The sequence below is a fragment of the Lagenorhynchus albirostris genome, chromosome 2 (genome assembly GCF_949774975.1).
Source record: "Lagenorhynchus albirostris chromosome 2, mLagAlb1.1, whole genome shotgun sequence".
In the NCBI taxonomy this organism is placed as follows: Eukaryota; Metazoa; Chordata; class Mammalia; order Artiodactyla; family Delphinidae; genus Lagenorhynchus; species Lagenorhynchus albirostris.
The window spans coordinates 119091523-119106969 of record NC_083096.1 but is presented as its reverse complement, the minus strand read 5'-3'; the positions used below and the strand labels follow the sequence as shown (position 1 = coordinate 119106969).

Here is a 15447-nt window from a genome sequence, read left to right as displayed (position 1 = left end):
GAAATAAAATATAATCCTTGTTCCCTTCAAGGAGTTTATAATCTAATGAGGGAGACATACTATAATTAGTATAACCATGTTATAATCAAAGTACAGACAAAGGATACCATAAAAGCAAACAAGGAGGTCAAGAATACTTTTTTGAAGTACTAAAGTGATTTGGAAGGTCAGGTAAAAGTTACAGCTGTGCTTCCCAACTTGACTGTGCACCAGAACCACATATAGAGTTGATGTCTAGGACTCACTTCAGATTTAGTGAATTAGAATCTCCAGGGGTGAAGCCGAGAAATCAGTATTTTTAACATGTACCTTGAGTGATTCAGAATCACGGCCAGGTTTTGCTGGCAGTGAGCTAGAAGTATAGACAACCATTCCAGGCAAAGAGAATAGCTCAGTATGGTTGGAGTAGGTGAAATACAGACAGAAAATCAAAATGAAATCAGAACAAGAGTACTGACACAATTAATGTGACATTTCAAACAGGATCTAAGGAACTGATGTGAACTTCCACAATAAAAGGCAATCATCTGTGTCATGTGTTTCGGTAAATGATTTCTGACATGAACTAGTTTTTTATTGAAGTATATGGAAAAACTAAATGCAAATACTTTGCATTGCAAGACAAAGTAAAATGCTCCTTTTAAAAAGCAAATAAGGTAAAACAAAATAAAACAGAGTTCTACTCATAATTTTTATTCAATGCAGTGACCACACATTTTTCTCAAGATACACAGCCTGAGAAGCTATGATATACGTCAGAAGCTAGGATAATACTGTTTTAACTTGAAAATGTTCCATAATGTATAAAATAAATTCAAACTGTATTTTGAAATTCAAGCTTTAAAACTGAAAACCACTCAATGATTTCAAGTCTCCAAACTGTTATTTCATAATAGTTTATTACTTTCTGATTAAAATTTACTTATAATTATATTTTTATACCTAATTCCAGGTAGGGGTAAAGTGAGATAAGTCACCAAGAAGAGGAGTATTCACGATAATAGACTAAAAGCCAAATAGAATCTATTCTATTGATCGCTTTTTATTAAGTAGTAAATGTTTTAAATCATCAACTGTTTCAATCCCCAATTCATTCTCCAACAAAGACTTCATAACCAGAGATGTAGACAGGAAAGCATTTGAAACAGGAATAAGCTTTTAAAGAATATTCTTCAGAAACCTAAGGAAAAACTTACTAATTATTATATATAAAATATATCCTGCAGTTATATTCTATTTCTAAAAAGTCCTTCTAAATCTTACTTAAATCATTTAAACATATCCTCATGACTTATAGACAGGACAAAGACTCATTTACCAAAGTGCAACCTACTGCCAAGCCATGCATAGTAATTCCCTGAAGGAGCACATTGGGTATAGAAGCAATAGCAGTTAAAAATCAACAGACTAACCACATACACCTATTTGAGAACTAATTAACAAATAACAGTAATCAGCTAATTACAAGAATAATTCTTAAATTTGATATAACAAATCATCCTTTCTCAGACTTAATTTAATGTACTTTTTAAAAATGGTATTACCAAGATGCCTTAACTTCCAGATGAAATACAGGAATTAAATTACAGCTCCAAGGCTATAGTTGTCAGCTTCTTAGGCTAAAATGATCTATTGACATAGACTGTAAGATAACTTTGTTTCCTGAGTCATGCCCTGCTTCCTTTCTTCTCCTGCAGCACTTTATACATATCTCTAGTCACTTTACTGTAAGTACCTAAATCCTGCAAAGAAGGTAGTACCACTACCATGTAATAGCTAAGGAAATAGGCTTAGTATCACGAAATGATTAACCAAAATCACCACTAAACCCAGATTTCAAACTCAGATCTGTTTAACCGCAAAGCTCTTTCCACACTTCCTCACAGGTAGAGAGGAACACAGAACTAAGTAAATCAAACCTAAGTAACTGAACTGACTGCAATTTCTTCTATAACTGCTTTGGAAGTAGCAAAAAACAGATCTATCATATCTGACAAACCAAATGTAGAGAACAGGTACTTAGGGGTGGAGGTGTGGGAGTTCTGCTTAGTACTTGAGCTCCCTCATATAATTAGGGAATATACCACTTTATGAGTCTTCACAGAAGGTAGAGCCCCCCCTCCTTATAGAGAAGCTAACAATGCCACATAGTCATTCTTCTTGTCACCCCTGCAGCATGGACATGGGCACTTAATCTATATTCTGCCAACATGACATTCCCACCAAGGACTCTAAATTAAGAGCTAGAGACAGTAAAAAGCCGGGACGGCAAAGGTCAGATTTTGGCAGCAGGCCACAGAAGCAACATTAAGTTTCCAAAGGCAACGGTAGCAGCAATGTGGTAGCTGAGTCTAGCCATCAGCAATTCAAGGTGCATTCCTATCACTGGACTGGTTTTATGCCATGATTTTTAGATATGTCTTTTCTGTTACGTAGTCTCTCTTGTTCCTGACTCTTTAAGGCCTCAGCCTTCCCAGCAACTTGGTAAACTAATCAATATGCTTTCAATAAATACCTTTTCTACTTGAATCAGTCAGAATTGCCTTCTGTTGCCTAAAATTAAACCCAGACTGAAGCATTGAATAATTAAATAAATGACACTGAACAATTATACTTCATCAAATCTTTTTACCTTAGTGTTGATGGTTGTTTTATATAATTTGCCATTATGCTCTTAAGTAAGAACTATTTTATACATGATAGTTATGCTCTAACAACAACAAAATAATTTCAAATTAGGTTTCTTTATGTTTTTCAAAAGCAACACAAAAAAACAAATATAATATCATCTAAAGGTGATTTTCACTGAGGATCAGAGTTAAGCTTTATTAAGAATACTTACCTGTCAGGAATACCTAGCCTCTTGACACTTCTATAAACAGAAAGAGTATTTGCAACATGTCGATAATTAAACCAGAATCGGGATGTACATACCTAAAGTAATAAAACAAATATATTATTTTTAGGAATCAAAATAAGCTACAGAGTTACAGAATTACTTCTCTTTAAGTAGGATGTAGAGATACCTAAAAAAAGAGTATGTCATAATCAGGACTAGAAACAGCAAAGCACATAAAGAATGGTCAATAAAACCAATCTCTCTAGAAAAAGGTCTTTCATCACTAGTCAAAAAAACATTCAGCTTAAGAGAAAACAAATATTTGGGGAATTTAATCAAATACTGAACCAACTTAGTTACTCTCAATTTATGATTCTATAATGTTCCTATTTCTAAAATATTAAATTCTTTAGAACCCACGACAATGCCCATAATCTCTTCACAGAATAGAAAAGAATATTAACTACATTGGGTTATATAATATTCCTTTCACTCTGGATTGCTTCCTAATTTTAGTTGTGAAAAACATAAGAGAGAGACTAAAACAAAGCATAGAAAACAGGTTTATATGCACATAAGGGAATGCATTATAAAGAAGCTGTTGAACGGAACAGAAAACTAGAAACGATTTCAACAAGTTTTACACTTAAAGACAAACTGATCCTTAAAAAAGATAACAAAGATACTAGGAAAATCTAATGCCATGCCTCAAAAGTCAGCCCTCTCGAATGCTCATTCCAAGGGAGAAACCAGAGACTGGGATCAGTTGGTAATATATCTATCCACTAAGTATCCTCCTACCTCCTACCACACTGTTCTGCTGATAGTAAGTGTAATGACAGTTTTGAGAATACCACAAATGTTCCTGCCCCTGTAAATAGGACGGAACCACAAGATTTTTTTATTAAACTGAATTTTCAACCTGGAATCCAATAAGGAGAAGACTAAAATTCTTGACTACATAAAAAAATATGTACCATAAAATCCTAACAGAAATGAAAAACTTGAAATAATTATAACCCAATAAGAAAAAGATGAACAGCCCAATTTTGAAAAATGGGCAAAGGATGAGAGCAAGCATTTCATAACAAAAGTATTAAAAATAGACAATAAAAGTCTTAAAGATGCTCAACTTCTGTCATAATATAAGAAAACAGGTTTGTGATGTATCTGTTGGGCTGAAGCCTTCCCTAAGCAGATTTCCAGCCACTGTGAGGATGGTAAATGGCTTTCAGCTCATGCTGAGTGGCTGCCTAGAGTCCTGTGCTGAGGATGATTGTGAAGCGGGTCCAGGGACTGCAATGAACTCTGAGCACTGGCTTTCACTGGTGAGCAAGGGAGCTTCTGACTGGAGTCAAGATGGCAGAGTAGGAGGACGCAGAGTTCGTGTCTCCTCACAACTAGGGCACCTACCAGGCGCTAGTGGAGGACCTCAGACACCTAAGGGGACAGGAGGAATCCCTGCATTATCGGGCCAGAGGTCAGGCCTGATCTCCTGTGGTGGGAGTGCCAAGTCCAAACCACTGGACTACGAGAGAACCTCAGACCCCAGGGAATATTAATCGGTGTGAGCTCTCCCGGAGGTCCTCATCTTGGCACCAATACCCAGCTCCACCCAACTGCCTGCAAACTCCAGTGCTGGATGCCTCACACCAAACGACCAGCAACAAAGGAAAACAGCAGCACTCATCCAAAAAAAAAAAAAAAAAAAATGAGATGACAAAAATATATGTTACAGATGAAGGAGCAAGGTAACCTACAAGACCAAATAAATGAAGAGGAAATAGGCAACCTACCTGAAAAAAATTTCAGTGTAATGATAGTAAAGATGATCCAAAATCTCAGAAACAGAATGATGGCACAGATTAAGAAAATACAAGAAATGTTTAACAAGGACCTAGAAGAACTAAAGAACAAACAGTGATGAACAACACAATCACTGAAATGAAAAATACACTAGAAGGAATCAATAGCAGAATAATTGAAGCAGAACAAATAAGTGAGCTGGAAGATAGAATGGTGGCAATAACTGCCAAGGAGCAGAATATAGAAAAAAGAATGAAAAGAAATGAGGACAGTCTCAGAGACTTCTGGGACAACATTAAACGCATCAAGAGTCGAAATATAGGGGTCCAAGAAGAAGACAAAGAGAAAGCTCTGAGAAAATATTTGAAGAGATTATAGTTGAAAACTTCCCTAACATGGGAAAGGAAATAGTCAATCAAGTCCAGGAAGCACAGTGAGTCCCAGACAATAAAAACCCAAGGAGAAACACATCGAGACACATATTAAACTAAAAAAAATTAAATTCAAAGAAAAAATATTAAAAGCAGGAAAGGAAAAGCAACAAATAACATACAAGGGAATCCCCATAAAGTTATCAGATGATTTTTCAGCAGAAATTCTGCAGACCAGAAGGGAGTGGCAGGACATATTTAAAGTGATGAAAGGGAAAAACCTACCATCAAGATTACTCTACCCAGCAAGGATCTCATTCAGATTCGATGGAGAAATAAAAAGCTACACAGACAAGCAAAAGCTAAGAGAATTCAGCACCACCAAACCAGCTTTACAACAACTGCTAAAGGAACTTCTTTAGGCAGGAAACACGACAGAAGAAAAAGACCCACAAACAAACCCAAAACAAGAAAATGGTAATAGTAACATACATATCAATAACTACCTTGAATGTAAATGGATTAAATGCTCCAACCAAAAGACACAGACTGGCTGAATGGATACAAAAACAAGACCCATATATATGTCTCTACAAGAGACCCACCTCACACCTAGGGACACATACAGACTGAAAGTGAGGGGATGGAAAAAGATATTCCATGCAAATGGAAACCAAAAGAAAGCTGGAGTAGCAATACTCATATCAGATAAAACAGACTTTAAAATAAAGACTGTTACAAGAGATAAGGAAGGACATTACATAATGATCAAGGGATCAATCCAAGAAGATATAATTATAAATATTTATGCACCCAACATAGGAGCAACTCAATACATAAGGCAGATGCTAACAGCCATAAAAGGGGAAATCAATACTAACACAATAATAGTGGGGGACTTTAACACCCCACTTACACCAATAGACAGATCATCCAGACAGAAAATAAATAAGGAAACAGAAGCTTTAAACGATGCAACAGACCAGACAGACTTAATTGATATTTATATGACATTCCACCCCAAAGCAGCAGAATACAATTTCTTCTCAAATGCACACAGAACATTCTCCAGGATAGACTGCATCTTGGGTAACAAATGAAGCCTCAGTAAATTTAAGAAAACTGAAATAGTATCAAGCATCTTTTCTGACCACAACGCTATGAGATTAGAAATTAATTGCAGGAAAAAAAACTGTTAAAAACACAAACACATGGAGGCTAAACGATACGCTACTAAATAACCAAGAGATCACTGAGGAATCAAAGAGGAAATCAGAAAATACATAGAAACAAATAACTGCGAAAACACGAGGACCCAAAACCTATGGGATGCAGCAAAAGCAGTTCTAAGAGGGAAATTTATAGCAATTCAATCTCACTACAAGAAACAAGAAAAATCTCAAATAAACAATCTAACCTTATACCTAAAGCAACTTAGGAAAGAAGAACAAAATAAATCCCCTAGTAGAAGGAAAGAAATCATAGAGATCACATAAGAACTAAATAAAATAGAAGTGAAGAAAACAATAGCAAAGATAAATAAAACTAAAAGTTGGTTCTTTGACAAGATAAACAAAATTGATAAACCTTTAGCCAGACTCATCAAGAAAAAAAGGAAGAGGATTCAAATCAATAAAATTGGAAACGGAAAAGAAGAAATTACAACTGACACTGCAAAACTACAAAGGATCGTGAGACATTACTACAAGCAACTATATGCCAATAAAATGGACAACCTGGAAGAAATGGACAAATTCTTAGAAAAGCACAATCTCCAGAGACTGAACCAGAAAGAAATAGAAAATATAAATAGACCAATCACAAGTAATGAAATTGAAAATGTAATTAAAAATCTTCCAACAAACAAAAGTCTAGGACCAGATGACTTCACAGGTGAATTCTATCAAACATTTAGAGAAGAGCTGACACCTATCCTTCTCAAACTCTTCCAAAAAATTGCAGAGGGAGGAACACTCCCAAACAAGTTCTGTGAGGCCACCATCACCCTGATACCAAAACCAGACAAAGACATCACAAAGAAAGAAAATTACACACCAATATCACTGATGAACATAGATGCAAAAACCTCAACAAAATACTAGCAAACAGAATCCAACAACATATTAAAAGGATCATACACCATGATCAACTGGGATTTATCCCAGGGATGCAAGGATTCTTCAATATAGGTAAATCAACCAATGTGATACACCATATTAACAAATTAAAGAATAAAACCAAATGATCATCTCAATAGATGCAGAAAAATCTTTGGAAAAAATTCAACACCCATTTATGATGAAAACTCTCCAGAAAGTGGGCACAGCGGGAACCTACCTCAACATAATAAAGGCCATATATGACAAACCCACAGTAAAGATCATTCTCAATGGTGAAAAACTGAAAGCATCTGCTCTAAGATCAGGAAAAAGACAAGGATGTCCACTCTCACCACTATTATTCAACATAGTTTTGGAAGTCCTAGGCATGGCAGTCAGAGAAGGAAAAGAAATAAAAGGAATATAAATCGGAAAAGAAGAAGGAAAACTGTCACTGTTTGCAGATGACATGATACTATACATAGAAAATCACAAAGATGCCACCAGAAAACCACTAGAGCTAATCAGTGAATTTGGTAAAGTTGCAGGATACAAAATTAATGCACAGAAATATCCTGCATTCCTATACACTAACAATGAAAGATCAGAAAGAGAAATTATGGAAACTATCCCATTTACCATCACAATAAAAAGAATAAAATACCTAGGCATAAACCTACCTAAGGAGGCAAAAGCCCTGTACTCAGAAAAATATAAAACACTGATGAAAGAAACCAAAGATGACAAAAACAGATGAAGAGATATACCATGTTCTTGGATTGGAATAATCAATATTGTGAAAATGACTATACTACCCAAAGCAATCTACAGATTCAGTGCAATCCCTATCAAATTACCAATGGCATTTTTCACAGAATTAGAACAAAAAATTTTACAATTTGTATGGAAACACAAAAGACCCGAAATAGCCAAAGCAATCTTGAGAAAGAAAAATGGAGCTGGAGGAATCAAGCTCCCTGACTTCAGACTATACTACAAATCTACAGTAATCAAGATAGTATGGTACTAGCACAAAAACAGAAATATAGATCAATGGTACAGGATAGAAAACCCAGAGATAAACCCATGCACCTATGGTCACCTAATCTATGACAAAGGAGGCAAGAATATACAATGGAGAAAAGACAGTCTCTTCATAAGTGGTGCTGGGAAAACTGGACAGCTACATGTAAAAGAATGAAATTAGAACACTACCTAATACCATACACAAAAATAAACTCAAAATGGATTAAAGACCTAAATGTAAGATTTGACACTATAAAACTCTTAGAGGAAAACATAGTTAAAATACTCTATGACATAAATCACAGCAAGATCCTTTTTGACCCACCTCCTAGAGAAATGGAAATAAAAACAAAAATAAACAAATGGGACCTAATGAAACTTAAAAGTTTTTGCACAGCAAAGGAAACCACAAACAAGACAAAAAGACAACCCTCAGAATGGGAGAAAATATTTGCAATCAAAGCAACCGACAAAGGATTAATCTCGAAAATTTACAAACAACTCATGCAGCTCAATATCAAAAAAACAAACAACCCAATATAAAAATGGGCAGAAGACCTAAGTAGACATTTCTCCAAAGAAGACATACAGGTGGCCAAGAAGCACATGAAAAGATGCTCAACATCACTAATTATGAGAGAAATGCAAATCAAAACTACAATGAGGTATCACCTCACACCGGTCAGAATGGCCATCATCAAAACATCTACAAACAATAAATGCTGGAGAGGGTGTGGAGAAAAGCGAACCCTCTTGCACTGTTGGTGGGAATGTAAATTGATACAGCCACTATGGAGAACAGTATGGTGGTTCCTTAAAAAACTAAAAATAGAACTACCCTATGACCCAGCAATCCCACTACTGGGCATATACCCTGAGAAAATCATAATTCAAAAATAGTCATGTACCACAATGTTCATTGCAGCACTATTTACAATAGCCATAGACAGATGAATGGAAAAAGAAGATGTGGCACATATATACAATGGAATCTTAGCCATAAAAAGAAACGAAATTGAGTCATCTGTAGTGAGGTGGATGGACCTAGAGTCTGTCACACAGAGTGAAGTAAGTCAGAAAGAGAAAAACAAATATCATATATTAACGCATATATGTGGAATCTAGAAAAATGGTACAGATGAACCTATTTGCAGGGCAGGAATAGAGACGCAGATGTAGAGAACGGATGTGTGGACACAGGGGGAAAGGGAGGGTGGGATGAATTGGGAGATTAGGATTGACATATATACACTATCATGTGTAAAATAGCTAGCTAGTGGGAACCTGCTGTATAGCACAGGGAGCTTAGCTTGGTGCTCTGTGATGACCTAGATGGGTCGGATGGGTGTTGGGGGGAGGGAGGTCCAAGTAGGAGGGCATATGTGTATACATATAGCTGATTCACTTCGTTGTACAGCAGAAACTAACACAACATTGTAAAGTAGTTATACAACAATTTTAAAAAAACATAAATTGATAAGTATCCAAAAGTCTGACAATTCGTACTATTGGCAAGGGTATAACAATACCCTTGCCAATGGTATAAGGGCAAATACTATAGATATGAGGACAAAACACTCATATCCTATTTATGGGAATGTGAACTAATATAAACCTTCTAAGAGGGTAATTTGCAACATATATCAAGTTTGAAAATGTACTTATTTTTTTATTTAGCTCATATAAGCATGTAAAAATATGTGTTCAAGGACTTTCACTATAATATTGCCTACATTAGCAAAAATCAAAACCAAAAAGCTAGAAACAAAATCACTACCCATCAGTATTATTTTTTTTAACCATGAGTATGGATTATCTTTGTAACATTTTTTATTAAACAGAGACAAAAATGTTTTATTCAAAGCAGATCCTGAAACTAAAATAGAATCTGACATTCCTTCTATCTCCCTCTGGTGGCAAGTTTTCTCAATAATATTACAAGAGAGAAGGGGCATTTCATTTACCTCTGATCATCTAGTCAAGATTAAAATTAATTCAAACTGGGAGGAAAAACATATATTTTTTTTCTTTAATTTGAACTATGTAACATTTAAAGAAATGTATGTTTTATACTTTCAACTTGGCCCCGGTCAAATTTCATAATTTTCCACTTAAGAAAGTACAATTTATTGAAGTCTCACTCTACTAAGAGTTAATGTGTAAAATATTGCACAAAACATGAAAACTGCAGTTGTCAAATACTCAGAAGTCATTCTTTTTCACCTTCTATTTCTCATCTGAGACCTAGGTTGCTGAGATTAGAGAAGGGCTCAGTTAAAGGTTTCCCAGAACAAGGAAGACTTCAATGTGTGTGTAGTGTAAGCTAATAGGCTCCTATTCTAAAAGATGAGCCCTTTGGCAATTAGCTGTCACACATAGGCAGTTATTCCCTCTTTTAAGAATTCCTATAGCGAGACTAATTGGAAGTGCCCTTAGTTTCCTATAGAGCAAGTTATCTTCTCAAATTGGTGGATCATGGCCTGCCCCCTCATAGTTTTCCCCAATTTAAGTGGTCACTGAAAAACCATCTCCTTATCATGAGCAGCTTTTGTTCAATTCCTTCATAAAATCTCTTACGAGGCAGTAGCATATAAAAGGTTTTTGTTCCTAAGAACAAGAAAATGAGTCATGAACCCACGTTGCTATTCTATTTAATCACAGTAACATAAAATTAATTTGTCTTCTAAACTTTTCTGTGTAACTTGAATTTTCTACAATGACCATTTATTTTTGTAAACAGAAAAAAATAATTAAAAAATAAAAACAAAATAGCCAAAGTAGAGAGTATCTATAAACAAATATTACAGATAAGAAATACAATTACCAGTTTCCATCATTAAAATAACTCTACACTTTATAAAATGCTCCCTTTCACAATAGGATCCCTAATTTATTTTTCCATGTATTTACACATCACCCCTTGACAGACACACTGAAGACAAAGGATATTATTAGTTGATGTGATCAATTTAAAATATAGCCAAATGAAAATAATTTCTGTTATAAGATATAAATTATTTTCAAGAATTTGATTCACACAAAATTTCTCAGATACACATCTAATGTAAACAACGAGGTATACCTTTATAGAATACACTTACCAAAACCGCCCAGTTGTTCGTATGGCCACTTCTGAAGAACTGTTCCGCTTGATCCTATTAGTCAAATAATAGCAAAAAGCTTAAAAGAAAGTCACATTTCCCAGAATAAAGACTGATAAAGGACAGTTACGATTCACAGAGTTTTTACAGTTGTAATAACAGTAAGCCATCATTATGCAAGTTTATAAATATTCTAGTATCTGACCTTATGAAAGACAAAATAGTTTTATTTGGGGGGAGCAGGAGGCTACTGCAAGAGGGGATTTTTGTTTTAAAACATTTTATCTCAAATGCAGTCAGCTCTTCCTCATGCTTCTCATTTTCTATTCAATCTTCAAATTGTGAATGACATTTCATTTCTTGATTCACATATATTAATACCCTTCCTGCTGAAATTTCATTCAATATTCGCTCCTACTCTGTGCTGAGTGCTTCTTATTATTTTATTTTAACTCACCAATATATGTGATTAAACACATTCTCTAGCATACTTCCATGTACCATTTTGCTAACCTGTTAAAGTCTGAATTATATTTACCATCATGGAACATTAAAAACCTCAGCATCCAATACCATCCAGACACCTAATGAACATGACTTTTATTATATATTAAAATAATAGTGAATATAAACCATAATGATTTCAGATCTGCCCCTAAACAGTATTAATTACTAGAACAGTCAGACTGCCTGGATTCAAATCTGGACCCTACTACTTACTAGCTGTATAAACTTAAGAAAGCTGCTTAATTTCTTTGTACTTCCATTTCCCCACCTATAAAATGATAACATTACCTGACTCACAGAATGTAGGAATGGTGACTAGAACATAGTAATTGTATAACAAATATTAGCTGTTTTAATTTTCAGCTGGCAAGAAAATTTCAGAAAGAATGAAATAAAAAATTCACTCAGTGTGTATGCGTCATATGTGTGTGTGCGTCATATATGTGTGTGTGTGTGTGTGCGCGCAATATATATATATATTTCTTTTTAAACTTTCTCAACAGCTGCATAGATGCTAAAGAAAGCAATGTGCTATAGTGGTTTAGGAATTTGAAGATCTGACTGTGAGAATGGGGTTAAGTCATTTAGCTCTGTAGACTTGATTTTCCTCACGTAGAAATGGGAGTTGACCCGATAACCTCTAATGTCCCTTCCAGCTCCAAAATCCTCACATCATTAAGACTTCAGTGAAAAAATTGAGATGGCAAAACTCTTTTGTGATTGTTTAGACAATATAGACACTGCGAAGTTATTCATTCATTCTACACACAGTGGAGCACCTATTATGTGCCAGGTACCATGTAATGTACAGGGATGCAAAAAAGTCACTAAAAAACATGCTGCTTTCTCTCAAGAATCCCAGAGTTCAATAAAGATGACAAGCATGCAAACACATTACACTACTATGTAACGTTCATTCATTCATCACATTCATTGGGTACCATGTGCCAGTCCCTGTTCAGTGCTCAGAATACAATGATGGGCAAAAATAGTGCTAGTACTTGCCTCCAAAGAGGTTACTGTCCAATTTGATAGACATACATTAAGCAGATAAGGACAAACTACAAATTCTATAAAGGTAAGATATACAGTATCATAAAAGAGTATAATAGGGGGACCTAACCTGATCAGGGAATGGGAGGGGGAAGGGCAGGCAGGGATGTCAGGGAAGGTTTCTCTAGAGAAGTGACATTTGGTTAGGATCCAAAAGATGATGAGAAGAGGGAAGATAATTCCAGACAGAGGGAACATGAGCCCAAATGGCAGAAGGAAGCTTAAAAATTTCTAGAAACTGAAAGATTAGCACAACTAGAAGTTTGAAAAAGAGAGAGCGGGAGAGAGAACTGGAGGTGTAGGCAGGAGCCAAAGAATGCAAGGCCTTGTTTATGGGTCATAATCAAGATTTAGTTCTTTATCCTTAAAGCAGCATTAAGGTATATACGGGTGACATGATCAGATTTGCATATTTAAAAGTTACTCGGGCTGCAGCTTGGAGAACAGACTGGAAAGAAAAAAGAATGACTTGAGCCAGACCAATTAGGTATCTATTGTCCTCTAAGTGAAAGATGATGTAATAATAGAGTACAAAGAATACATGGGTTATAAGAGACGAGTGCTATACTAGCTAAGTGCACAAATTACAACAGTAAAGGCAAAAGTAAAGGATAGGGAAAGATTCTACAGAGGTTAGCTTTTACTGCATTTAGTAAATAAGCAAACAGAAGAAACTGGAGGAATGAAATATGGTAATGTAAAAAAGCACAACTGTGTAACTACAAAAAAGAGTAATGGTATCCAAAATGAAGTATACAAAATAACTTACTAAATAAGGAAAATAGAACTTCTATTTAAGTTTACATTTTCTAAACAATATGCTTTTTAAATACTGAATATATAAATTAGCAATAATTCATGAATAGAAGGAGGGAGTGCATGCTCTCTTTTTAACTGGTAGGGATGTGTATTCAAAAAGTTTTGAGCCGCTGGTCTAAGCTCAAGATCTGAGATGGTGGGGAGAATGGGGTCCTATATGAAGAATGGAAAAGTCTCTGCTTAGAGACCAGATCATGATGTTTAGACTCTATTCTGTATGTAATGAAAAAAATACTGAAAAGATTCAATCAGAAGAATAACCTGATCAGGTTTACATTTGATGAAGACTAAAGTAAGGGAGTTTGGAAGCCTAGAGGAAAAAAGATAAAGCTATTGCAATAATCTAAGCAAGAAATGACCAGGGCCTGCATTAAGCCAGTCGAACTGGACAGGTGAAAGCAATTTTAAAAGTTCAGAACATAGAATTTAGTGATGATTAAAATGTGAAATAAAGAGAGGAGTTAATTTTTAAAAACCCTAGGTTTCTAGCTTAGAAGCAACCCCACAAGAGGTGGGGTAGGCAGAATATAAAACTTTGGACACAAAGTTTCAACTGTCTGCTGACTATCTGGGCCCCTAAGCCAGCTGGATATTCTGAAAAATGATGCTAGAGATGTAGGCTGCAGAACTGGACGAAGCTATTGTCAGAGTACAGGGGATAGTAAAAGCTTTGTAACGCGCCAGAACGTAGTGTGAGCCAAAAATAAAACACCGTATCCATCTGACTCCTATTAAAGGAGAGCTTTATAGTTTGGTAGCAGGGAAAAGTAGGTGCGGCACTCATGCGCTGACATTTCACCAGCTAGGGACTGCACGCTCGTCGGAGCAAAGGATCAGGCCCTCCCCCGCCGCCCAGGACTTGATTCTTTTCATTCACCGTTTTAAAAGGCTGAAACAGACGGACACTGTCCTATCCCGTCCCCTGCGACACCCTCCCCACAGCCCAGTCAGCCTAGGAAGAGGCTGGTGGGTGACTCCAGAAGGCTTCCCTCGGCGGCTGTGTATCGGACATCTGCTGGGCGCTGACAGCCAAGCCACAGCTGTCCCCCCAGGGCCCTGTCGCTCAGAGGGCCTGACTCCTACCTCGATCTGACTAGCGGCCAAGCTGCCGAAGGGCAAGAGCAATAACCCTACCAGGGTAAAGAAACCCTGGCCGAGAAAACAGGTGTCGGCCATGTTTGCCGGCTTCAGACTCGCGCACCTGGAGGGGCGGAGCGAGTGCCGTAAAGCAGCGCGGGGCAGGGTTTTGCGTACTTTTGTTTTGGTTTTGTTTTCTTTGCGACGCCTGCCCCGCCTCCTGGCCCCTCGCCCGCCTTTAGAAGCCCGCGCTTCCGTAGACCTTGAGTTTCCCGGGTAACTGGGGCACAGTAGATGAAGGACTTGAGTACTTTATGACTACATTTTTGATTTTTTTTTTTTTTTTTTTTTTGTGGTACGTGGGCCTCTCACTGTTGTGGCCTCTGCCGTAGCGGAGCACAGGCTCCGGACGCGCAGGCTCAATGGCCATGGCTCACGGGCCTAGCCGCTCCGTGGCATGTGGGATCTTCCCGGACCGGGACACGAACCCGTGTCCCCTGCATCGGCAGGCAGACTCTCAACCACTGCGCCACCAGGGAAGCCCTACATTTTTGATTTTTATATCGTAAAATGGATGTAACATTTTAAAACTTTTTTGAAAGGTGAGAGAGAAAAACGTGTGAACCCATAAACTTTAAGAAATTATTTCCTTTTTCGCGTCGGGCTGCCAGTACTTTGACTATATGAAGCATGATGTGGTGGGAAGAGTAAGCTTTGGGGCACAAAAAGATGAGTAATTGGATCAATTA

The 15447-nt window shown here is 36.6% G+C and overlaps 1 protein-coding gene across 1 annotated transcript in view; it reads right to left on the bottom strand.

Annotated features, from left to right (window-relative positions):
* PIGK (phosphatidylinositol glycan anchor biosynthesis class K) overlaps window positions 1–15000 on the bottom strand; it is a 136345-nt gene extending 121345 nt beyond the window's left edge. Inside the window, exons 1-3 of the mRNA XM_060139724.1 lie at window positions 14705–15000; window positions 11243–11296; window positions 2843–2934 (exon numbers count right to left, since the gene is read on the bottom strand). Of these exons, the coding sequence (XP_059995707.1) occupies window positions 2843–2934; window positions 11243–11296; window positions 14705–14797 (239 nt within the window). The 5' untranslated portion in view covers window positions 14798–15000. The remainder of the gene's footprint in view (window positions 1–2842; window positions 2935–11242; window positions 11297–14704) is intronic.
* Window positions 15001–15447: the final 447 nt, after the last annotated feature.